Here is a 26,392-nt window from a genome sequence, read left to right on the forward strand (position 1 = left end):
CATCTGGGTCCACTCGGCACGGCGGCCACTGATTGGCCTATTGTAGCCTGCCCCGGGTGATTATGATGATGGAGAATTTGCTGGAATGAAGATTGGCAGGGGAAACCGAAGTACTCTGAGAAAACCCGCCCCAGCGCCACTTTATCCAACACAAATCCCCCTTGACCAGAACATGGGATCGAAGTCGGGCCGCCGCGGTGGGAAGCCAGCGACTAACCGTTTGAGCTATGGCGCGTGCATCAACAAACAAACAAATAAACAAACAACAAACTCCGTGATTTTAGTCCGCAAGCGAACTATTGGGATTCGTTGCGCTGACCATGTGACACACACTATCCGCAAAATCCCATGTGGAATCAACACTGAAACATGTTCAGTATCTAAATTATTTTTAGTAGTGACATAAGATTCCTGTGCTTAAAATTCTTTGCTAATATGTAATTCAAGTGCCATGACTGTGCTCTTCGCACAGTTCATATTTCAAACACTTCTGCAGTGTAGTATCTGGTGAATAATAAAGTGAAAAAACAATATTTTCCGATTAGAGCTTGCTTCCTGTATAACATCTTGCATCCGTTTCATGTGGCCTAGGTTTCACGTGTCAGATTCTGTGATCATCTGTGTTCATGCCGATCAACCTTCTCCACAGTAACTTACACCGTTCAAGAGTTGCTGACAGCCTTTCACGTACGTCATCACAAGTTTTGGTGCTTCCACAGAAAATAGTTCAATAATGACATCAAATCTGTCTTTCATAACTGGCACACATTTCAGTAATTGGGCTGTAATACTTGCGCCAGTACTACCACCCATAGCTGCACAAACATCCCAACTGTATCATTTAATTGCACCGGTAAATCACTATTCATTTCTTCCATGCTATGTGAAGTTCGTCTTTTGGGTTTATTTTCAAGTGCTGTTTCGTTTTCTGGACGAACTGCTTAAGCTACTCCCCCCATTAACTGTTTAAGAAAGCTTTATTTTTTTCCTTAGCTGTGTCATATGCCACATGCTCAGTTCGCTTGTTTTCTTCAACTTCTTTTGAGATATAAAAATTATTTTTTTTACAATTCTGTACTTAAGCATCCTGTTGCAAGCCATACTAAAACATCTATGTATAAGATAGTCCGTGTTATACACACTTTAACACAACATGTTTCGGCCTTAGATGGCCATCTTCAGGTGTTTCAATATATTTTTTCGTAGGATTTTCTTGTTCTAGCATCCGAAGATAAACTGGTACATCCTTCCCAGACTTCTGTGCGAGTAAGTTGGTGATGTCTGCTGTATTTTGCTGGGTACGTGGCCAGAGAGACCTTCCCGACAATGAGGCCGCTGGTACAGTTGCTAAGGAGGCTACCCCCCATGGAATCCTGGCGTCAGAATGAACTCTAGGTACCGACACCCTTACTCATCTTCGTCGCAGGACCCCTTTCCTTGGTGTGTTTTTGCCCTTTCCTCTAGCTGTAAGAATGAATGCGCATTATTTCGGAGTACACAATTTTAAGTCTGTTACAGGCACTGACTGCAAATGTTTTAAATATGACATAATTCACTGGCATTTCAAGAGCAAATACAAACGTGTTGATGTTCAAAAAATTAATCCTATTGATTATTGCGTTATCTTACCTATGTAAGAAAGAGTTCGGACCAATAAAAAGAGGTCGCTTGGTTCCATTAATCATATACCATATAACGCCTTCAAAAACTCGTCAGCTTTTGCTGACCCGTGACACCAGATTTATCACGTCACAAAATAAAAAGTCTGGCGCTTATTAAAAACACCATATCTGGTGGCAGAATCACCACATTGGCAGCCCTGAAGAGACGCACTGCTTTTCATTTGACAATTATATCAGAAGTTGCATTTACATACAATCATCATAACATGGAAATACAAGTGTATACATATAAATCTGGCTAGGTTCAACAGCTTCCTGACATTAAAGTTTTATTTCTGCGGAATTCTAACAATAGATCACTGAGCTCGCGGTGCAAGGGCCAAGAAGGGCAAACCCTTTTACATTCATTCATTCATTCATTCTTTCAAACCTTCCGTACAATACAAAAACAGCCACACGTACGCGTACTTCGGTTAGGTTGGCAAAATGAACATCGATTCGATAACTGTAAACGGGACTAATCGATAGTTCCAGTAACGCATTCTACCGGCAATTGATGTTATTATAAATAAACGAGTTTAGCGGAATTTCGTGTGTCACATGTACGAAGGTTAATGCCTCAATAACTGAACGTAGTTTTTAAATTATATTTTAGTTCAGTTTTATATGCCCCGTTATTAAATTTAATATCTGCTCCACCTGCTAACTTCTAAAGGTGGGGAGGCTCAGCAGTGATACTGTCAATTTACTCGTGTAGAAGGTGTGTCATGAGGCTAAGCTGGAAAAGTGTTATAATTTTTACAGTTGTATATATTATAATTACTTTGGTGACATTATATAGATTATATAGTGACGTCATTTTCAGATTAAAATCAAACGGTAAGTTCAAAGGTAGGAAGCAGTTCGTCACTGATCAGAGTGGTGTAGTGGTAATTCTCGTAGACTTTATGCGGGAGGTTCGAATCCCTACCGGAGCGCCGACTATCCTGATAAGTTTTGCATGATTTCTCTCTGTTCCTCCACGCAGAAACTGGTTTAGTATTTCCAACAGTGCAGTATCGCTTCGTTCCACGTTTTTTCCAAATTATTATTCAGCAATATATATATATATATATATATAATTTCATCCAGCACCTCGAAATACATGAGCTTGTATGTGGGACCACACAACAAATTAGAATCACAAGACGGAAACACAGCAGTTTTCACCAACAATTTTAAACACCTGATGATGACCAATATCGGTCGAAACATATAGTGCAATTTACATAAACTTTTAAGTAAAGTTTAAAAAGATTCGTGTGATGTAAGAAACTTTTAAAGCTTTTAAATAACTTTTATGAGGACGCATTATAAGTGAGATGGTGAATCAGTGTATTTTGTTGAATAATGCAGTTCATAGTTTCTTCAGTAGTTTATGAATATTGACTATTCTCTTGTGCTTTAGAACTGAACTTTTTAAAGACACCTTCATTTCTGTCTAATCTTCCCAATGTTTATTAATTGCAGAATTTGTCTTCAAAGCCTATAAAGACTAAGATGTTAAATTCTTGTGTTTGCAGGCAACATCCATTACCAGGAAGCCCATGATGCCTGGATGAACACTTCTGAGTTTGAGAGTGTTCCTCAAGAAAGAAATATATATAAACCAGTAACATCTCCATACACAGTTGAAATATGGGGAAAAGCAGCACTCGGCCTTTATCTCTGGAAGCATGTGTTAGGCGGGAAGCTTCAAAATGTGCAGAATGGATTCATTCAGCAGGGATATTTAACAGTAAATGATGTAACTTTCATATATCGCTCTGGGCCCGGAATAATTCAGACAACAGTCCCAAGTGATGTTCAGTATTTGATTCTTGTACTGAATGGGCGCTCAGAAGAGAAAATTAAGTCTGCAAAACTATGGTTAGATTATTTACCGTTGTATCCGAATTTAAAAAAAATGGCTGTTGTCCTTCTTGGAAATGAGATGTGTGATAATAACTGGATTCTTCCATATGTCCATTCCCGTGGCGGTAGAATTGATTTAGTATTCCTCGTGTATGATTCTCCACTGATTGACAATGTGGAGTTTTATCAGTGGCCTTTAGGAGTTGCTGTGTAAGTATTTTGTCTCTGCTTTCTTAATATTTGGTTAATGTTAGCTGAATGAGCTATGAAGGTTATTAGGAGTGCTCACAGGAATGAATGATAGGAAAATTGCAAGGGAGAGTCAGTAAATATGTCACAAATTGATATAAAACCTAAAACATGTGATATTTGAACCTGGAAAGAACATTTCTTGATATATCCTCCACCAACACTGATATGTTTGTCCCGTCGCGTTCCCAGTGTGTCAGATATGTTGGGTTAATCACTTGTGCATCTCCCTTTTAACCTTTTCATCATTAGCAAAACGTTTTCCACATTTTTTGACCCAGTTGTGTACCGCTTTACATAACAAACACTTCCCACCGTAAACAAGAAACGTTATTGTGTGAATATCCTTTGCATTGAGTCCTTTTACTCTCAAAAAATGCACAACAAAATACTGCTCTTCGGTAGCACACTCCTTAGCCACAGTCATCATTTTGACTACTGAAACCAGGGTTTGAACATGCACATCTGTTAACCAGAATGTAACAACAGTCTATTTACTGTATCACCCTCGTATCTGGGCTTTAAGCAGGTATGTACCATTTGAACTTTGTCCACTGATTGATGGGTCTACCAATCACCCAATAGTGTGAAGGACAGATTATGGCATAATTTTCCTAGGAATAATCCAATTTAACTCTGATAATGCTAACTGAAGTGAAAAATAAAGGGAAATTAAAATGGAAATGTTTGTGTTTGTATAGTTTTTGAGAGCACTCAGGATCTCACTCAAGTGATGTTACTGATTAATCTGAATGTTATAAAATCTTGCTTTATACTATGAGAGAGGTTCATGGAAGTTTTATAAACTTGTTTCAGGTACCGGGGGTTTCCTAATGTAAACCCAGAGAGTGTTGATGTAACTTCTCCTCGTTCGCATGTTTGCAATTTTTTGGGCACTGTCTATGAAAACTCTTCTCGTGAAATCTTGTCAAGGATAATAAAATCTATAGATTTTCATGATAACTGTATCATTTTAGAACGAAAAAGGTAAGCATTGTTACCTTTAGTTCACTGGCTATGGTTTGTATTCATTATATAGGCCTGTAACAGGCCGCGGAGGCCCATAGGGTTGTGAGATGTTGGGGCTCCCACGTTTTTCTAGACAATCGGCTCATAGATAGTGGTAAGGTTGTCAGCCCTACGTGCCAGCTGCCCTTTACCCCCCCAGGAATATTCCTGCTACTCATTTCTGTTAGAGGGTGAGTTGACCCCAGGGTCATAGTGAGGCTGGAAGGATTAGATAAATTGAAAAAAAAATCCAATGACCTTCTGGCTTGTAGCATAGTGCCCCAACCAACTACGCTACCGTGTGCCCCTCATGTATGTCTGTAACTGAACATTTTTCTGTCAGCAAATTTTGGTGGAAGGTTTCCTTCGTATCATCATCACTGGCACGACAGCCCTTTGTGAGCCCTGGCCTTCCTCAGGATTGCTCGCCATTCTTCTCTATTCGATGCTACATTCCTCCAGTTCTTTACACCCAAAATTCTTATGTAATGCCACACACACATTCTTCCCATCTTAACCTTGGTCTTCCCACTCTCCTATTTCCTTCTGGTTTAGTATTTTCTTGATGGTTTTATTCTCGCTGGCACGTACTGTGTGTCCAGCCTTTTCAAGCCTTTTCACCTTTATAAATCCAATAATGTCTGGTTCATGTGTAGCTCATGGTTATACCTCTTCCTCCATATTCCATTTTCTTCCACTGGTCCAAAGATATATCTCAAGATCCTTTCAAATATACTTAACAGTCTTTCATCCGATCTTGACAGTGGCCACGTCTCAGAGGCACAAGATAGCACTGATCTTATAAGTACTTTATACATCATAGTTTTGGTTTTCCCGGGTATTAATTGGGATTTCAGGTGTTTCCTAAGGCCATGGAGACATTTATTTGCTGCAAGTACACACTTTTTTATTTCATCACTGATATCATTTTTACAGTTAACTTCTGATCCAAGGTAAGTGAAACTACACACAGCCTCAAATTTATATGAGCCAATTTCAGTATATGCAGGTCCATTGGCACAGTCTTTCTTGGTTACCGGTGTGTACTTTGTTTTATTTTGGTTAATTTGTAGATTCATCTTTTTTGCTGCTCTTTCCAAATTAAGAAAAGCTTTTTTCATAGATTTTTGTGTTCTACCAATTATATCAATATCATCTGCAAATGCCAAAATTTGCACTGACTTATAAAATATAGTTCCCCTTGTGTTTATGCCTGCATCTCCAACTACCTTCAACATGGGAAGGTAGAAAAATATAAAAAAATGGTTATATTAAGCATACAGCGGTATATGGACTTCTGCTGTTCATAGATGACAGTNATGAATCTTAATTCGGCATTGGGTCTTTCTCATAGTGGCTCTGACTAAGGCGATTAACTTCTGTGGAATGTGCATCTCTTCCATTGCCAGAAAAAGACTATCTCTATCTGTGGAGTCATAGGCTGATCGGAAGTCAATGAAAAGATGATGTGCTTCAATTTGGGATTCATTACACTTTTCAAGGACCTGTCGAATAGTGAAAATCTGATCGTTAGTTGATCTTCCTTGATGAAACCCACATTGGTAATCCCCAATTATGCCTTCCACAAAGGGAGAGAGTCTGTTAAATAGAATGTTGGAAAATATTTTATATGCTATGCACAGCTCTATAATTAGAGCATACCATGACATCGCCTTTCTTATGGATAGGGCATACAATACTTAGGTTCCATTCCTCTGGGATTATTTCAGTTATCCATATCTTAAGTATTAGCTGATGTAAGTGCTTGGCATATTCTGGGCCTGCAAATTTCACTAATTCTGCCGTGATGAGATCCATTCCTGGAGCTTTATTATTTTTCAATTTTTTGATAGCTTGTTCTACTTCTTTTATGGTCGGCGCTGGCTCTTCAGCCTCAAAATTTCCTTGATTCCGGTCTATGGTCATACCTTCCACTTGTTCAGTGGCATTACTATTTAATAATTCCTCAAAATATTGTGCCCATCTTTCCAGTATTGCTTCATCGCTACTCAATATTGTGCCTTCTTTATCTCTACATAAGTTTGTTCTAGGTTGAAAGTCCTTTCGACTCTTGTCTAGTTTATGATAAAACACTCTAATTTCGTCCGAACTTCTTAAATGCTCCAGTTCAATCAGTGCTTGTTTATCATATTCCATTTTCTTCTTTTTATGCAATCTTTTTTCTTTTCTTCTCGCTTCACGGTATTCTTCCACGGCCCTTCGAGTATGGTTTCTTTGCTGCGTTCTCTTACATGCCTGTTTTTTTTTTTATTTGTCACCTGCTCACACTCTCCATCAAACCAATTCTTATACTTTATCCTTTCCATTCTTCCTAAGACTGCACCAGCATCATTTATAATAACATCTCTGAGGCCCTTCCAAGCTTCACTGACATCCTCGCTATCAGAGAGACCTGCCAGGCATTCACCACCAGTATATGTGGTTGCAACTCCCTGTTCCACCAATTTTCCACAATTCAGTTTCTTAGCCTGGGGTCCATGTATCTTCCTTGCATTAGATATTCGACTTCTAATCTTTGATATTATTAAGTAATGATCAGAGTCAGTGTTGGCCCCCCTGTAGCTCCTGACATCCATCAAATCTGAACAATGCCTTACGTCTACTAGGATATGATCAATTTGATGAAACATGTTTCCATCAGGGGATTTCTAGGTTCGTTTAGGTATATCCTTATGATTAAACATTGTACTACCTATTACCATGTTTCTTGTGGACGCAAAATTTATTAATCTCATCCCATTATCACTTGACTTGTTATGTAGGCTATGTTTTCCAATAACCGATCTATATACATCCTCATTCCCCACTTTGGCATTCATACCCCTTATGATTATTTTACAATCCCTTTTTGGACATTCGCCATATATTTCATCCAATTCATCATAAAAGGAGTCTTTCTCCTCATCACTTTTATCTTCAGTTGGGGCATGTGCACAAATAAGGCTATAGTTAAAAAATTCGTAGCCTACATGTTCTGTGAGATTTTGCCTGGAAGTCTAAAATAAGATGCTTCCTTTATTTAATAACAATAAAAACTGTTCCAAACATGTGTCTCTTCTGACAGCTATAGAATACAACATGATCCCTCTTTTCCATTACTCCTATATGCAACCACCTCAGTTCTTGTATAGCAGTGATATCTAGTTTAACTTGTCTCATTTTGGTCCGTCACACTATCAATTACAGAGTAGATAATGACTGAAGGACTTCAGGACTGAAGTGTTGTAAACTCGTATGTCACACTGGACTGAACTTTTCATTATCTACTCTGTTGCTATCTAGTTGTTCAAGTAGCATTTTTAGTGCTCCGGCTCTGTAAAGAGATAGTACATTCCAAGATCCAATTCTCAAATCCTTTAAACATTTTCAAGGTCGTCTTGAATAGGTCCGTCCGGCTACTCTTTCCTCAGATTTCTGAACAATTTAGTTTTTACAGTGTAAGGTCGTTAGCCTCACCCCCAACCCCCAACCTGGAGGACCAGGGTATCCCTCTCTGTCTGGCTCCTATGCCTTGACCTGTGCAGCATGGGTGGCCCTACCAGTAGCTGTGCTACCGCCAGCATAGCTCTCAGGGTCTCAAACCCCACCACCACGATAAGGTGGGGTTTCCTTCGTATAGTCATACATAAATGAAACACTCAGAAGTAGATCGCCGGTCACGGTAGCCGAGGGGTCTAAGGCATGCACTCTCTTCGCTCGCTCGGAAGCCGGGTTCGAATCCCACTCAGGGCACTGATGTTGGTGTGCGTTTTTCTGTGTTTGTGTACAGGTAGAGGCCTTGCGATGAGCTAATCACCCACCCAAGGAGTCCTACCATATGTCTAAGATCTAGTAAACCGAAGTGAAACGGAGAGTTTCATGGAGGTAGGCCTAGGCCAAAATGAGGGCTGTAGCGCCAATGAAGAAAAAAAAAAGTAGTAGATCATTCATTCATTGATTCATAATCTGTCAGACAACTGGTGCACAGTCTCTTCCAAAACAGTTCCTCCACTTAATGCGATCTAGAGCTTTCTCCTTCAAATGAGAATATCTTCTTCTGTCCCCAAGGTCATCCAACATCTTCTTACGTCTTCTTGTCACTTCTATCTGCCCCTCTATCTTTCCTTCAGTAACTTCTTTTAGAAGTCAGTTTCTGCGTAAAACATGCCCAATCCAATTAGCCTTTCGTTTTCTTATTTCGTGTAGGATATTCCTCTGCTCACTGACTCAAAATACTACTACTTCATTTCTCACACAATCGGTCCAACTGATCTTCTCCATCCTTCTCCAACACCACATTTCGAAGCTTTCCAGGTGTTTCTGATCTATGACCCTACATGTCCCAAGTTTCAGCCCCATACGTAGCATTTCAGTAGTAGTAAATTATTAGTAAATAATTATGAAGGTGGGGGACTTACTGAATTGTTACTTTATATTGGCCATTGAAAATTGATATGGGCTATGTATGGCTACAGTGTAGCTACCCTTAGTGTTTCATGTTGCCAGCAGATAGAACTACAGTTGCTTTATTTGTTCTGCAAGTGCTCACCAAGTGTGTTATATATGAATTCATGAATAGAACCCGTGTAGAGAGAAAGAAAGGGAGAGTCATGAATACCAAAAAACTCTGATGTAATTCATGAGCAGTTGTATGGCATGTGCCTTAGCTTCCACATACACCTGGTACATGAATTTGAATGTAGCAAATAAAGTGAAGAGCAGAGACAGACAAAACTTTCTATAATTTAATTGCTGTGTAACTGGGATCCTTATAAAGACACATTCCGTGAATATCTTTGCTACCATAAAGTATTCTTACTATGAACATGATGGAAATGTATGCAGTTCGATTTAATGTACACTGGTTATTCATTTTCTAGGTGGCTTCCATTGGAAACTGAAGACTCACTGAAGTACTACATTGATTCATTACGTAAATCAGATCTTACATTATGCCCAGTAGGAAAAAACACCGAATGCTACAGGATTTATGAAGCTATGACCTTGGGAAGTGTACCAATAATTGAGAACTTACGAACAGATGGAAACTGTGACACTTCAGATGTGGCTCCGCTAAGACTTCTGAAGCGGTATGATGCACCCGTAATCTATGTGAAGAGTTGGTATGAATTACATGAACTTCTTAAACAAGAAGCTGAACTTACACTCGAAGAAAAAGTTGAAAGAAGGACAAATGTTGTGAAGTGGTACAATAGCTTTAAGAGGAAACTGAGTAATCATTTTATTAAAGTGATTAAACACAAGTTTTTTGCTGATAAAGAGACATAATTATTTTTTTTTAATTCGCTTAGTGGGGGGTGGATTCCAACTGGGTCCACTCCGCACAGTGGCCATTGATTGGCCTATTGTAGCCTGCCCCGGGTGATTATGATGACGGAGAATTTGGTGGAATGGCGATTGGCAGGGGAAACCGAAGTACTGCGCTTCCCCGGCCCAGTGAAGTGCACATATTTCATTTGAAAATATCAGAAAGGAAAATAAAAAAGATTGTTGTTAGAGGAAGGGGTACCGTACACACTAAAATGGTATCATATTTTGGGATAGAGTATACATTCCATGTATTTAGAGTGTGATGTAACTTATATTTTGGACAATGACATAACCCCCACCCCCAAATTAAGGTACGTAACCCATAAATGAATCAAACGGCTATTCTGTTTTATGGCTTTTGCCTTTACTGCACTAATATCTCTCATGTATTGAATTGGAATTGTGATTACACCATGATTATTATCAAGAGCAATGTATCTGTATGCCCATACATGTTTCAACTGCTTTCATCACCCATTCCATATGTGGGGAGCTGAGCATCCATAATCAATTTCATTTCATATTCACCATTACATAACCTCAAGAAACTGTTACAGCCTCGTTAGGTAACATAAGAAACAAATTAAATCACGTTACTCGTGATCACTTGTATTTAAATTTAAAAGCTGGACAGAACCTTATCTGAGATTGTAGTGGAAGCAGGCAAGATACGAAGACCAGAAAACTTCATGTAGAGCTATGGTTCTGAAACTTTTCGTACTTGGTACCCCTTGAAACAGACGAATGCCTTGACACCTAAAAAGAACATGACTTCCATTTTTTTTTTGATGCTGCAATGGCATAAATTGACAATCATCACCTATCAGTTTCAATCTAGGTTGATCCAAAATAATATTAGCGCCTATACATAGGAGTTTTTCTTTTTAATTCGCTTAGTTGGTGGCTCCACCTTATCGTGGTGAGGGGGTTTGAGTATGCCAAGGACCCGGAGAGCTATACCAGCGGCAGCGTAGCTACTGGCAGCGCTTCCCTTACTGGACAGGTCAAAGGGTAGGCATCAGACGAAGAGAGACACCAAAAACCAAAAACTGATGCCGGAAGCAGCGTCATCAATAGCGACTTGAAGTACAGAGCAAATGGTGCTCGAGATGGTTCAAGGTCGTATAGCAGCAGGCGTGACCAGAGTGGTTTGAACGGCTTTGTACTGCGATGTGGAAAGCAAATGGAAAAACTACCACATTATCGCTTCCTGGATAGTCTCTTTCCAAAAACAGAGACACCATGTATGCGAGATGTTTCCTCTGGAGACAAAACAATCCAGAGGTAAACTACCCCCCAGTCGGATCTCCGGGGGGGAGTGTTCCTAGAGGAAATGGCATGCAGGCGTTACAACAAGAAAAAGTGAGAAGACCAGAAGAAACATCACGGCTACATGATTGGAACATGGAATGTAAGGACCTTGAATGAAGCAGGCAAATTGGAGAATTTGAAAACGGAAATGCAGAAGAATAAGGTGTCTGTTCTAGGTGTCAGCGAAGTGCGATGGAAAGGACAAGGCGAAATAATAAGTGGTGATTATACAGTGTATTATTCTCGAGGTGAACGGGCTGAAAGAGGTATGGCAATAGTGGTGCATAAAAGTGTAGTGAGGAGTGTTGTTAAGAAGATTGTTTGTAATGACAGAATTATTGCTCTGAAGTTAAAGGCGGAACCGGTAGATATACTGATTATGCAAGTGTACATGCCAACATCAGAGTATGAAGATGATGAAGTGGAAAAAGTGTATGACACAATTGAAGAAATTCTTCAGGAAGATGGAAGAGGTGACACAAACAGCATCATATTGGGAGACTGGAACAGCACTGTTGGAGATGAACCGTATCAGAATATTGTTGGATCACATGGACTAGGAAGACCGAATCACAGGGGTCAAATGCTTATTGACTTTTGTGAACGAAATGGACTGATTGTCACCAACACTTGGTTCAAGAAGCCAAAGAGAAGAATTTACACATGGAAGGCACCTGGGGATTGGAAGAGGCATCAGCTGGACTACATCCTTGTGAAACATCGATTCAGAAACAGTGTGAAGGATGTGAAGACGCTTCCTGGGGCAGATATTGACTCTGACCACAACTTACTGGTTGCCAAGTTTCGAACCAGGTTGAAGAAAATTATAAGATTCCAAAAGCGCAGACCTAGATGGGATTTGGAGAAGTTATATGCTCACAGACAAATCGTGGAGGAGACCCTAGAAGAGAAACTCAGTGCAATTGAAAGTGAAAGCGGAAATGCTGAAGTGCAGTGGAACAATATAAAAGAACGCATGTTAGGTACTATGAGTGAATTGGTTGGTAAAGTTGAGAAGAGAGCAAGAAAACCATGGGTTACACAGGAGATGATGAGTAAGTAAAATGGAGGAGCGAAGGAAATGGAAGAATGTCAACAATGAAGAAGGCAGGAGGAAATACAGGAGACTGAGGAATGAATTGAAAAGAGCCACGGACAGGGCCAAAAAGGAATATCTTGAGAAGATATGTAATGAGATTATAGAATTTCAAAGGACAGGATGTTATGATTTGATGTACATGAAGACAAAAAAACTTTATTGTATTTAAGCATCCTGTTGCATTCTATACGATATATGATATAAACTCTGTCCTAATTGCAACAATTTATTGTTGGTCTTTCGTCTTGCTTTCTTCTATACTACATGTTTCGGCCGCAAACGGCCATCATCAGGTTTATACACTGACATAGCTGTTACACTGTACTTTGTTCAAGATTTAAAAACACAGGTTTTCCCAATTGTTAACTTCGTCGTTGCTAACAGAATCTAACTTCGCTGATATTTGTCTGATTCGTACATTATCTTTGTTAATATTGTAAACAGTTGTCACACAAAAAGCATTTATAAATATATGAATTGTAAACGGAAACTGTTACACTGCAACGCTAACATAAAATTTAACAAAACCTGTCTGAAGGAAAAGCTAGTACCAAAATATGCGTACGTGAAAATAACAACAAACAATGAAGCGGCTAAGAAAACACAAATACAGGCCCAAACCTTACGCATAAAAAATGAAATTAAAAAATTTATATAAAAAGAAACAACACTTAAATACACAACTCTATCACATTCATATACACAATGAAACACACATGGCAACGAACATGGAATAACATCGAACAATCAATAGAAGAAAAGTCACAACAAGATATGGAAACAACATATCTAAAGCAGCAACAAAAATAAATAATATGATGAAAACACAAAATATAGATATAACAAGCAAAAACATACAATACACGAGAGTAGTGAATCAAACAAATATACAATTCTCACACGAAGAAACCCAAATACTAAGTAAAGGCCTTAAATATAATCTACATCACAATCACCTGTAATACATACCTGTATATTACAGATAACACCTGTACAGTGCTGAAAACAAAAAGTAGCCGCTGCATCACTATAGACATAGGGCGGGTAACCCTGAGAATTTTAAATTTTAAAATTTGGAAAAAATTTAGAGGAATTTTTTAAAATTGAAACTGAAGATTTTAAAGGTCAAAATTGTCGTGTGGGGGTAAAAAAGATAATGTACGAATCAGACAAATATAAGCGAAGTTAGATTCTGTTAGCAACGACGAAGGGAACAATTGGGAAGACCTGTGTTTTTAAATTTTAAACTAATTGCAGTGTATACACCTGAAGATGGCCGTTTGTGGCCGAAAAATGTAGTGTAGAAGAAAGCAAGACGAATGACCCACAATAAATTGTTGCACTTAGGACGGAGTTTATATCATATAACAAAAGAACTAGGTTCAAAATATGGGCATCGAAGACTCCCAGGGGAATAGAATAGTAGATCAGAGGCAAATGCTGAAAATTTGGGAAAATTATATTACAGAACTATATGATCGACCTAATCGGCCAGAAACCTTGGAAGTGGAACCGGAAAAAGAAGTAGATACAGACGAGGAAGGACAATATATTTTACAAAGTGAGGTGGAAAAAGCTATCAAGGGCATGAGGAATGGAAAGGCTACAGGAGATGATGATGATGATGTACCTCGAGATGTGCTTAAGTTACTGGGAAAAGGTGGTTTGAAAACACTGACAAAACTAATGAACACCATATATGTAACTGGGGAGTGGCCTAAGGACTTTACAGAAGTGACAATGATTGCCTTAAAGAAAAAGACAAACGCTACAAAATGCAGCGACCATCGCACAATAAGCCTTATTGCATATACAGTAAAGAACCATAAAGAAAAATTGTAAGGAAAATAGAGGATATACTTGGGGAGGATCAGTTTGGATTTAGAAGAGGAAAAGCAACCAGGGATGCAATTGGAGGATGAGAATTATAGCACAACGAACTTTGGAGATAGATGAAGAACGGTGTGCTTGCTTTATAGACTGGCAGAAGGCATTTGACCGTGTAAATTGGACCAAATTAATGCAGATTCTAAAGGAAACAGACATCGACTGGCGTGAAAGAAGATTGATTAATAAATTGTACATGGATCAGAAAGTTAGAGTGCGACTGGACAGAGGGGAGACAAGAAGTGTGAAGATTGGAAGAGGAGTTTGACAAGGATGCTGTTTATCACCAATTATTTTCAACTTGTACAGCGAATGCCTTACCAAAGAAGCTCTGAATGGGCTTGGAGACTTCAAATTAGGAGGGCAAATTATTCAAACTGTGAAATATGCAGATGACCTTGTGTTAATGGCTAAGGAGGAAACTGTGCTACAGGGTATGATTGATAGACTAATCGAAATTGGAAGGTGCTATGGCATGGAAATGAATGTGGAAAAAACAAAAGTAATGAAAATTTCGAGATAACCAACTCCAGTCACAATGATGATAGACCAAAAACAACTGGAGAATGTGAAATGTTTTAAATATTTGGGTAGCTTGTTAACAGATGATGGAAGGTGTACGTGTGAAATTAAATCTAGGATTGTCATGGCAAAAGCTGCATTTAGCAAGAAAAAGAATCTTTTTACTAGCAAATTGGACTTCAATTTGAGAAAAACTATTGAAATGCTACATTTGGAGCATGGCTTTGTATGGGGCTGAAACTTGGACACTTAGTACAGAAACATCTGGAAAGTTTCGAAATGTGATGCTGGAGAAGGATGGAGAAGNTTTGTTTTATGCAAGAAGTTATTTTACTACTACTCCCTACACGTAACAAAGATTAAATACAATTATGAGTTCACACACTCATATTAACGTGCACACATACTGGAATACAAGAGCCTGTGTGTACACGCACAGAAACACAAAATGGAAGGTATACTCGCATACATGTGTGCATGTGCACACCTACTCGCACACCCGGGGAAGAAAGTGAATAAGTGGCATGCTTAAAATATTTTGCACACGATATTTTTAGTTCTTTTTTTCAAAAATTGTAAAAAAAAGAACGATTGAGGAACCTCGGGTCTNCTTGGACCGATGTGAGAAATGAAGAAGTGTTATTTAGAGTCAGTGAGCAGAGGAATATCCTACATGAAATAAGAAAATGGAAGGCTAATTGGATTGGTCATATCTTACGCGGTAACTGCCTTCTAAAAGAAGTTATTGAAGGAAAGACAGGGGCGGACAGAAGTGACAAGAAGACAGAAGATGCTGGATGACCTTGGGGACAGAAGAGGATATTTTCATTTGAAAGGAGAAAGCTCTAGATCGCAAGTGGAGGAACTGTTTTGGAAGAGACTGTGGACCTGCCGTCTTGACAGATTACTGATGAATGAATGAAGTGGGGAGTGGAGTTCAACTGGGTCCACTCGGCACAGCGGCCACTGATTGGCCTATTGTAGTCTGCCCAGGGTGATTATGATGGAGAATTTTGTGGAATGAAGATTGGCAGGGGAATCTGAAGTACTTGGAGAAAACCCGCCCCAGTGCCACTTTGTCCACCACAAATCCCACTTGACCAGACCCGGAATCAAACCTGGACCACCGTGGTGGGAAGCCAGTGACTAACCGCTTGAGCTATCGCACGGCAGTGGGACTGCTGAACAGAACGAATGAGAAATTATGCTGCTCCTGGTAGGCTGCTTCGAAACCTGTGCTAGTACCAGTGGAACATGTAGATCACAAACACCCACTTTTCTATAACCCTGAGTAAAGTTTGAGGAATTTTACTGGCGCCACTGTTTCTGAACTAGAATACATCTGTAAGATTTGAGGCTTTCATGGCAGTGACTATGAAGAAAGCAGTCTTCTGGGATTTGGCACCGTGTATATGTGGTGTTAACCGACGTTTTGGAAACGTCGGTTAACACCACAAATACACGGTGCCAAATCCCAGAAGACTGCTTTCTTCATAGAATACATCTGTTTTATGCAAGAAGTTATTTTACTACTACTCCCTACACGTAACAAAGATTAAATACAATTATGAGTTCACACACTCATATTAACGTGCACACATACTGGAATACAAGAGCCTGTGTGTACACGCACAGAAACACAAAATGGAAGGTATACTCGCATACATGTGTGCATGTGCACACCTACTCGCACACCCGGGGAAGAAAGTGAATAAGTGGCATGCTTAAAATATTTTGCACACGATATTTTTAGTTCTTTTTTTCAAAAATTGTAAAAAAAAGAACGATTGAGGAACCTCGGGTCTCATGAGTAACGTTGAAAACGTTGGTTGATTTCATCTAATTCATAAGTATCTTAGGGCACATTATCCACATTTAAAAATGTTGGATAATGTAGCTCTGCATCAAATGTTCAAACCACCGTTTGCTAGGTAATGTTTCGGTAAACACCATCTGAAAGCCGAATAGCAACGAACAAGGTCACTGTTCTCCAAAATGTAAAATAACAACATAGTGAATATGTAGATGCCCTTAATTTGATGGGCCACTGTTTCCGGGTGCTTAGAAGTGACACAGTGAAGATATTTTGTGGACACCCAGCCTACTGATATTTGAGCTTCTCACCAAATTATATGGCATCACATCCCAGAGGGTCCATAATATTAACCCAGCCTGCTCATTTTTTTTAGATACTGGCATAATACAATATTCTGGTCCTTCAAAAGTATTTGTATATTAAGGCTTTGATTATGGTGTATCTGTAGTTCTTTTTTTCTTGAATAAATCCATTTCTCAACCCTATGTGTGACGTGGGGCACCCGGTAGCGTAGTCTGTTGAGGTGCTATGCTACAAGCTGGAAGGTCGTGGGTTCAAGTCCCAATGAGGTCATTGGATTTTTTTCAATTGACCTAATCCTTCTAGCCGCACTATGGCCCTGGGGTCAACTCAGCCTCTAACAGAAATGAGTATCAGGAATTAATTAAATAATTTTCCTGGGGAGTAAAGCGAGGCTGACAACCTTACTGCCATCTTTGAGCTGACTGTCTAGATAATGTGGGACTCTCAATGTCTCACAACCCTATGGGCCTTCACAGCCTTTTTTTTTTGTGTGACATGTATTCAAAAATACTTTTTCTCAAATACCTACTGGATCAGTTACTCTCACAATAGTTTGGTTTTCCTTACATGCATCAGGTAAATTCTGGCTCAGGACGTGATTAATTCCTTGCCTTTCCTTCTTAATCACCATTTTGATTGATGGTCTATCAGTTGTTGCTGCATAGCATCAGCAGTTGATATTTCATTATCACTGAATCTGTTGATTATAGATGTCTTTTCTATAAACATGCTGAATATTTAACCTGGAACAGTTGAAAACTGCTTGCTTGTCACTGCAGAGGGATGACTTCGATCTGAAATAATTTATTATGTACAAATAGATTTGATTCAAGTGGTAGCTGGTTTGCATTTTGTTTTCTCCTGCCAGTCATCATTCCCCTGGTGCTCCATATCCACTTGTTAACCACCTATGATACATGCCTTATGTATGACCCTCACAGCCCCAGTCCTGAATCAGGTCTTCACCTTTCACCAGCACTCATCCTGAAGGAAGTTTAGTTCTTTAACAAAACAGTAATGTCACAGCAGATGATCTAAGTACTCTCTCTCTCTCTCTCAAGAATATATTTATATTTTGCTAGACCTACAGCATGACCCACATGCAATTGTTGCTTGCTTCGATCTACTTTAACTCTTTCACCTTAAATTTGAATGTTATATTCTTTCTTGTCTTGGTGCTGGGACTGTCAATGCTGACACAGATGTTACTCACTATGGCTCAACAGATTTCACCAAAACAAAGAGGCGACAATATGCCAAAACTCCGTACAGAATCAACTAAATGTGTTAAAATTCACAGCCCACAAAAAACAAAAAAGAGGTTACAGTATGAAGAATCAGGAGAGAAAATACCTTGTTTCTATCAGGAATCGAACCCTGAGCGCCTTCGGTCGTCCAGCCTATATATAGCCCAGCCGCTATACCGACTGAGCCATCTCAGCCCCAAAGACTTTCACTCTTATCCCATTACTTTTCTTCTGGGAGTTATTTTACAGTGCTTCAATATCTAGTTACTTATTGGAGAGGGTGGGTTTCCCCATGCACTTAGACCAGTATTGGTCCATTGTACTTCCCTCTATGATATTCTACCAGTCTCTATACCCTACCGGTATTGGTGCGTGCCATCAGTCCCGACCAAGCCAGCGAGTTCGGCCTCTACTGGCTTAGCGGTATCTATAATGTTTTCCCCATCTATCAGAGGTGTTAGAGACTACTGTTGGGCGGGAAATGTCCTTGAATTTGGCTCAGTGACCTCCTTTGGAGATATGAGGTTCTTTTACATGCCGTAAAGCTATGACACGGGACCCACGGCTTAAAGTCCCTCCCGGAGGACTTGTTCCCTGAATTTTTCCGCCCTTAAAAATTCCACGACTTCTGCAGGGTTTGAACCCGCGTACCACGAGTCATGAGGTGGGAACGTTACCTCTAGACTACGGAGGCCGCTTTTCAATATCTAAGACTGTATAGTGTAAAATTATAGGGCGACAGATGAATTGGAAAAGTGGTAGGAGCGAGTGGTCACATTTCAAGATGCTATCCTGGCACTAGCCTTGAGAGACTGGGGAAAACCACGAAAATCTCAATCACTGTCACAAAATACAAGATTCAAACCAAGCACACCCAGAATACAAGTCTAGAATATTACTGATGGTCCATCCTGCATGATTATTCCCTTAAATATATACGGCAGTAAATAAATCACAGTTATTTAAATAACATAGTCCTGCGACTTTCACATGATCTCCAGACAGTCATCTGCATCACTGGCTCCATATATGTCAATGCAACCTGGCTTGAGAAAAATAAACATATCATTAGTCAGTCAATGGAGTTTTCATTTCATGTTTGAAATTTTTATTTTCACTGTCCATCATGTTGCCAGTTCATAGATTTTGTTAGTGAGATTAATCTCAACATTCACTTTATTGTATATGTTAATATGAGTTTTATTTTCAGAAAAAAAAAATCTGTTTTGATTTTAACAGCTGTGACATGACATCAGCTAAAAATTTATCTATGTTTAAATTGTTTCCTGTAAGAATACTGTGAATATTAATCTTGAAATGTAGTGGTAAAAATGTAAAGCTGTCCCTGTGCTCAACTAATTAAGTACTATGCCATTAAGGCATATGGGGGAGTAGATCTATAAATCCACATTTTCTTGACCTTGGCACTAGTTGGAGGTTGAGAGGTCAGCTTCACGCTTCTGCCGCTTTACAACTGGTACCCATCGGATAGGAAGCTGGGTGGGGCCCAGAGCCGGTCTGGATGCTGTGGAGAAGAGAAATTTCTTGACCCTACTGGGACTTGAACTCCGACCCCTCAGTCGTTCAGCCCATAGCCAGTCGCTATACTTAGTACGCTATCCCGGCTCCTTGAAATATAGTGGACTCCTGATTATTCGGAATTGAGGGGAAAAGAGTTTTGCACAATAATCAGAAACCCAAGGTATATGTAAGAAACTTGTGGAGTTGATTTATAAAGCGACATACACATACACAAATGTGTGCTTTGCTTGAATGCTATTGGTAGAAACATGAATGTGATTTCTCATAAACTGTGGCATTTCTATGCATCTAAAAGTAAAATCAAACAAAACCTTCTCGAGTTTCAAAGAACGTGTTTAAAAGTGAAATAATACTCCCTTATTTTTTTACTTTTCCCTTTTTAAAAAGCAATCTTACACACAGTTTTGTCTTTTAACACAGGGCACACCAGTCAATTTTCTAAACAAGGGCCCCCCCGATAATCTGCCCCGCTTAAATGGGATTCTGCTGTAGTATGATCTGTCTGAAGAGAACGGATGTCTAGTCTTGCAGCATATGATCATCAGGTAGGAAAGTCTTAGTTTCCTGCAAAATGAAAAACAAAAATAAAATTATGGTGAGTGTAGTACTTATCATGATTTGATTTTGTATACAGTGATACAATTTGTGTTACTGTTTAGCAGCACCAAGAATTTTGTTAAGGAAACATTATGCATTCATTTTTCTACACTTTCTTGATGGAAAGAAGCATTTTGATTTTCATAACACCTTTGTGCTCATACAACTGCATGTAACCAAGTTATCCACAACTGTACACCATATACTGGAAATTGCCTGTAAACAAGGTTTTTTCCTTTCTCGTTATATTCAAGCTTTGTCTTGCTTTGGATTTATATTAAAACCAATATAACAATCCATTCTAGAAAATGCCCAAAGAAACCGGCTGGGGGAGCAGATTTATAGCTCCACCATTCTTAACTTCCATGTTAGTGCCCCTGCCACTTTATCCCTGGAGAAAAAGCCGTCTCTGCCCATTACATAGGAGGCTGAGTGGGCCCCAGATCCCATTAGAATGCTATGGATATGATGTAACATATTAAAATAATTTATCAGACCATTTATTTTTATTTTAGACCCATGAAAAAAAAGAAAACAGTAGAATATGCATTTACAAGAATGCTACAAATGCATTTACAAAATGCATTTAAGGATAATAAGGTTTTTAGAATATATGTTAAACATTTTATATCAAACATTAATTGTATGAAAACTGTATTCAAGCACTGTACATACTTTCTAATATATATATTTACAACTTCTTGAACTAGTTTTTTAGCTTATAATAAAAAAAACTGACTAAGCTCACTGACAACAAAACATGGTAACACATGTAAAAATCTTTGATGAAGTCATTGTGCTCTTAATTCATAAATTTATGTATTCAGGTATTATTCAGCACATGTATGCTCATTCAGTGAACTTGTCTGATATGTGTTAGTAAGTTCTGTATGAGTATATTTTCAATAAATGTCTGCATGTTCAGTTCACAATTACTGCTCTACTGAGGTTGGATGATAAAGATTTCTGAGAAAGAACGCCATATTTTCTGGGTGAACAGAAAAGATTAAGTCAAGGATATCATTACTGTTACCCTTCTAATTCATCATCTTTAAAGGAATACTTATCTCTGCAACTGAAGTCACACCGGATATGAAGAGAGAGCTTTGTAAGTTAAATGTAAGTATTCCCTGTGTTTAATTAGGAATTACACCATGAAGGCATACAGTAGAGGTGAAGATGAAGCCTCATGTGTTCTGAATACTGGCACTTTTTTTTTCATGCCTGGCACAAACACTTGCGCAAAAACAACCTTCTATTAGGACTCATAAACGTATTCAAATAAAGACTCATGTAAGAAGACTATGAACATTTCTTTAACTTTATCCAAATTTCTGTCATACAGAAAGTATTATGTCCTTTTTACATTTGCAAATATCTTGGTACCACAGTATTTAAAGGTGCATGATATAGAGCCAAAAACCAGGACATAATTTCTCTCTGACACACAAATAATGAAATATAATTCACAGTATTTACATCAGTGGCTTCTAGGACAGATCTACACTTTGAGCGAATAGAGGAGGAAGTCTTATAGACATGGATGGAAAAAGATTAAGCTCTAACAGCTCGCTTCAAAGGATAGCAGTAACATAATCAATGAATATATTCAACAGAAACATCTAGAAAGAAAGCACACACTTCTAATTTTTCTAACTGCAATTCAAGACAATTACATGGTAAACTCATGGCTGTTGTCTCTGTTTATATTTTTAGCTGTTGTGTATAGATGGGCAGAAAATGAATTTAAGATACCAGAAGATAAGAGCATTGCTCTGAATATTTATAACCAAAAAATCCAAATCTCCCTGCTTTCATGGAATTATGTGCCACATCTTTTACCGTTCTGCTATCAAGGCGAGACAGTAAAATCCCTCAGACACTCTGGTTGGTGTGGGTGCATTAAAGGCAAGATGTCTCAGGGTGAGTAACCTGATTATCATGAATAATAAATGGACAGGCTAGCAGATGAAACAGGCTGGGGTGGTTACTCCAGTCTCAGGTGCTAGGCCCCAACTGCTGTTTGGTTACAAACCTAGCTGCGACCAGATTGGAGCTCTGCTTCACCTGACATGAGGATGGAGGGAAGCTGCAGGGTTTTTGCTGCCAGAACTCTGTATTAGTCCTTCTACTCTACTGCTGTCATGGATAGACAGTCAAACCTATCTAAGGCTTAGGAAAGGGTTCACTCAGGAGAAGACTGCAAGAGATCTTTCAGGAGCGTGAATAACATGGCTATCAACAAAAAGACTTGGGAGAGGCTAGGGAGGAAACAAAGCAGCAAAGGAATCTCTTCTCTAAGGAACTGAGACCTCAAGGTCCAACTGGGACCAATTATTATTATTATTATTATTATTTTGGAGGGGGTGGGTTTCCCCATGCACTGCGACCATTTGTTGGTCTACTGTGCATCCCCCTATAATTATTCTAACTAGTCGCCATGCCCTTCCAGTACTGGTGCTCGCCATCAGCCCCGTTCTGCCAGCGAGGTCGGCCCCTCTCTGGCAGTAGTCCCTGATACTTCCCCATCTACCAGAGGAATTGGAAACTACTTGGGCGGGAAACTTTTTGCCTAATTTTGCTCAGAGGTCTCCTAGAGACATGATCTTTTACGTGCCGTAAATCTAAGACATGGGATACACAGCTTAAAGTTGGTTAAAAGTTAAAGTTAAAGGACTTGTTCCCTGAATTTTTCCGCCCTTAAAAATTGCATGACGTCCACCGGGTTTGAACCCGAATACCTTGAATCATGAGGTGGGAACGTTACCCCTAGACTACGGAGGTTGCAACTGGGAGCTTTGCTGTCACTGTTAGGGAGTGACAGAATGTGTCTGGATGGCAGGGGCCCAAAAGATGATGTCATTATATTAGTGCCCATCTTGGTTGGTTAGAGATCTATGACCTTCAGCTCTGCATCAGTAGAGTTGATGGAAATGAAGAGAACCACAATCTGCAGGGTTTTGGCTCTGACTAAGGTTGAGTTTCTCAGAAAATTGAAGCAACAACGGAGATGCACAATGGACCCAATAGTGGTCCGAGTGCTTAAGGGGTGAGTACAAATTTTCCCCTTTGCATCAATATAGTAGAGCTCATATACATCACTTAAATTTGGATAATAATAAGCAGAAGGTGCGGCTATATAATTCTTGTGACCTCACTTCCCAGACAAGACTTTCTACTGGAGTGTCAGAGATCATGATTACAAGAAACATTCTTCCTGTTCATTCACTTATGAATGTTTCTGTAATGAGTACAATTATTCTAGTACAGCACGCTTACCTTATGGTTAAAATATTTAGTGTTTCAATGCAATGCAGCAAAGTGAGAGGTAAGTATTTTCCATTTTGATGGCTATCAATTTTACAAAATGCCTTTCATGGCATATTAAGCAAAGGCATAGCAGTTTACAAGGCCATATGAATCTCTTGCGCAGGAGTCTGCAAAATTGGAATGTTTAACACGTGATAAAGACACTTACACCAGTCAGTCAGTCAGTCAGTCTTAGCACTTAATTATCGCAAGTATAATGTTGAATTCTTCAATTCAACATTAGTGGATTACCACTGCATACTTTTGACAAAACCTGCAATTTAATTTGCAAGCATCACCTTTCAAGACTCACTGGTCTGTCCAGTAAGGAACATGACGTTTACAAAATTTACTGCCATCATAGGCATTTCAGAGAGGTGTCAGCATCTCTGTCTCCTCCATGTCATGTTCTATTTCAGAAGTGATGGACTGCTTTGACTTGCTCAATTCTGAAAATCCTGGAGTTGCTGCTCCAACTGTTTCATATATATTGTCAAAAAGTTTTGATACAAACTCCATAACTTTCTTGTATGTTCCCTCACGTAATTTATGGTAACCTTTCCCTGCAATTAAGAGAAAAGATAATTATACTTATGCTGTAACTCCTTTATTTTTGACTAATTGCTTCTATAAATCAAGATTTCAATCTTATATTCATTGTCTGTGACGTTTTCAAGTTACAGTAAAAATTTACACTAAAAACCCACAAATCACAGTCAGATCAATCATATGCTGCTTGATGAGCAATTTCATACTCCTCTGAAGTTTTCTCCAGCATATGCATGTTCATGCCCAGAAGTTTCTAAAGTTACCATTTTTTTTTCCATTTATTAACATATATTTCTGTGAAAATCATTTTCCCTTTCACATTTTTGTTTAGTTAAGAAAGTCATGGACTTGAACTGCTGGATACAGAAAAGAGTGGAATTAATTTTTGTTACATAGCAGAATGTAATATTGACATTCAGGAAATGCCGGTTGAGATATGTAACAGTATCATAACAGAACAGTTGTGTATTTAACCATGAATGTATGAGGGGTAGGCCTCCTCGGCCCTTGCACCGCGACCTACAGTGGTCTATTGTGCTTAAAAATATGGAACGCTTCACACTTATGAGTGTCATCCTTGTGCAGGGACAATGCTAATCATCTCTGTACAGTACTAATTTTAGTATGTGTACTGCCAAAGCGAGTACTATTTAACCATGATATTACTCACTAAAAATAATTTTTGTTCCTTATAATGCACAATACTTTTTTGTGGCATCTTTATTTTACCAATATATTACAAAAAATCCAGAAATATGTTCCTGTTTCTTACCCTCTGTCTTGTCATTTCAATATTGTGGGGCCCATGAAATTGTGAGACTTGAGTCTGGAATTGTGTGAAAGAACACCCTGCTTGGTATGGGAATCAAGTAGTGAATATACAAACCAATATTTACAAATATTAGAAATGTGAACAATAAGATATCTCTAAGAACTCATTGTGAAACTGTGTTCATGGTTCTTACAGTGCATACCTGAAGGTTGTAGAACACCATGGATAGGAACTCCTTGTTGTGTTAATGAAGCCACAAACCGCTTCAGTAAGGTGATCAGAGTTTCTTCAGGAAGTGGATGAAGTCGTGCCAGAAACCTAAGTAGGTATTCAAGTGTGTACTGGGTTGCCTGTAATAAATCATATATAATAATTTCTGTAATATTTTGTTATTATTTGATTTGAGGCAATTGAAGAGAAGACAAATTACAGCAACAAACAATTTACATAGAAATAAAGGAAGTATACGAGTACAAGTGCTTATATTAAAATATTACTTAGTGAGTACTTCAGATCTCTTTAAATTATCTTAGAAAAACTAAGAATATATTTACAGCATAACTGTCATATACTGTAGTTGTATTTTCATGTAGATTATTCCTAATGTGGTACACATTTGTTTAATTCAAACTCTAATTTTACTCTAAAACACGTTTATCATTTTAGGTGACATGAGAGTTATGTATTTGTGATCTGTCATTACAAAAAATCTGTTTGGCTTTTCAATTAGTGCTAGCTGTGTACACATAGTTAATACATGGAGTAATCTTGGAATGAGTGTAGAGACGGTATGAGTAAGAGCCGAAAGTGATTCAAGTTAAAGGAAATAAGAACACAGCAACAGGAAGTTAAATATCCGTAATAAGAAACTGTAGACATTATAACCCTCTGCTCATAAAGACCACATTTCTAGGCAGACATTTTGACATCAGTGAGAATGCTAACCAATCTAGAAAAGTTGATTTGTGTGATATCAAAAATTGCCCTGAAGTTTTTTGATAGGGGTACCCTTACTGTAACCTTGAATTCAACACTCAGGAATGAAAGTTTTACAGATTTTGGTGGTTTAAAGAAACTGAGTCGGTGACACATATTTACTCCAAAAGAATGATGTAATGTTTCACATGAAGAACTGAAGTTTAAACTTATGAAATTCCAGGGGCAGAGCTCAAATGAAGTCATGAACATAACCAGGATTATCATCTTGGGCATTATCCATCGTCTTGATTTTCTTCAAATGACAACATTTTGGAAATTAGGTGTTTCAGTCATCAGGTTCCTACTTTCCTGGGCCTGCTGGAGACAACTAGTCTCAGTTATTTGTAATCACAATTC

At 38.7% G+C, this 26,392-nt stretch overlaps 2 protein-coding genes and 1 non-coding gene across 8 annotated transcripts in view; 1 reads left to right on the top strand and 2 right to left on the bottom strand.

Annotated features, from left to right (window-relative positions):
• Positions 1–2,186: 2,186 nt before the first annotated feature.
• Positions 2,187–10,130, top strand: LOC111867064 (ribitol-5-phosphate xylosyltransferase 1). Of its 3 annotated transcripts, none has more exons than XM_023856545.2 (4): positions 2,187–2,513; positions 3,185–3,725; positions 4,581–4,751; positions 9,653–10,130. In XM_023856545.2, the coding sequence occupies exons 1-4, from the start codon at positions 2,390–2,392 to the stop codon at positions 10,059–10,061; spliced, it is 1,245 nt and encodes a 414-aa protein (XP_023712313.1). In that variant the 5' UTR covers positions 2,187–2,389; the 3' UTR covers positions 10,062–10,130. The 3 variants fall into 3 exon arrangements, with proteins under 3 accessions (XP_023712313.1, XP_023712314.1, XP_023712315.1); XM_023856546.2 differs by having other exon boundaries at positions 2,187–2,501; XM_023856547.2 differs by having other exon boundaries at positions 2,187–2,382.
• Positions 10,131–19,993: 9,863 nt separating this feature from the next.
• LOC111867062 (protein tyrosine phosphatase domain-containing protein 1) overlaps positions 19,994–26,392 on the bottom strand; it is a 57,335-nt gene continuing 50,936 nt past the window's right edge. For 2 of the 4 annotated variants that reach the window (XM_033752529.1, XM_033752530.1), the window contains exons 12-13: positions 25,260–25,407; positions 22,984–24,299 (exon numbers count right to left, since the gene is read on the bottom strand). In XM_033752529.1, coding sequence (XP_033608420.1) covers positions 24,106–24,299; positions 25,260–25,407 — 342 coding nt within the window. In that variant the 3' untranslated portion in view covers positions 22,984–24,105. Of the gene's footprint in view, positions 20,395–22,983; positions 24,300–25,259; positions 25,408–26,392 lie in introns of those variants that run through there. The other 2 variants (XR_004513296.1, XM_023856540.2) reach the window with 2 other exon arrangements.
• On the bottom strand, positions 24,826–24,932 carry LOC111867073. The gene has a single exon (XR_002843285.1). It is a non-coding gene; the product is annotated as a U6 spliceosomal RNA (small nuclear RNA).

This window comes from Cryptotermes secundus, unplaced genomic scaffold (assembly GCF_002891405.2).
Source record: "Cryptotermes secundus unplaced genomic scaffold, Csec_1.0 scaffold176, whole genome shotgun sequence".
Classification (NCBI taxonomy): domain Eukaryota; kingdom Metazoa; phylum Arthropoda; class Insecta; order Blattodea; family Kalotermitidae; genus Cryptotermes; species Cryptotermes secundus.

Coding starts and splice junctions, on each gene's coding strand:
- LOC111867064 (XM_023856545.2), top strand. CDS start 2,390: ATGAGGCTAAGCTGGAAAAGTGTTATAATTTTTACAGTTGTATATATT. Junction 3,726..4,580: donor TGGCCTTTAGGAGTTGCTGT/GTAAGTATTTTG, acceptor AACTTGTTTCAG/GTACCGGGGGTTTCCTAATG. Junction 4,752..9,652: donor ATCATTTTAGAACGAAAAAG/GTAAGCATTGTT, acceptor TTCATTTTCTAG/GTGGCTTCCATTGGAAACTG.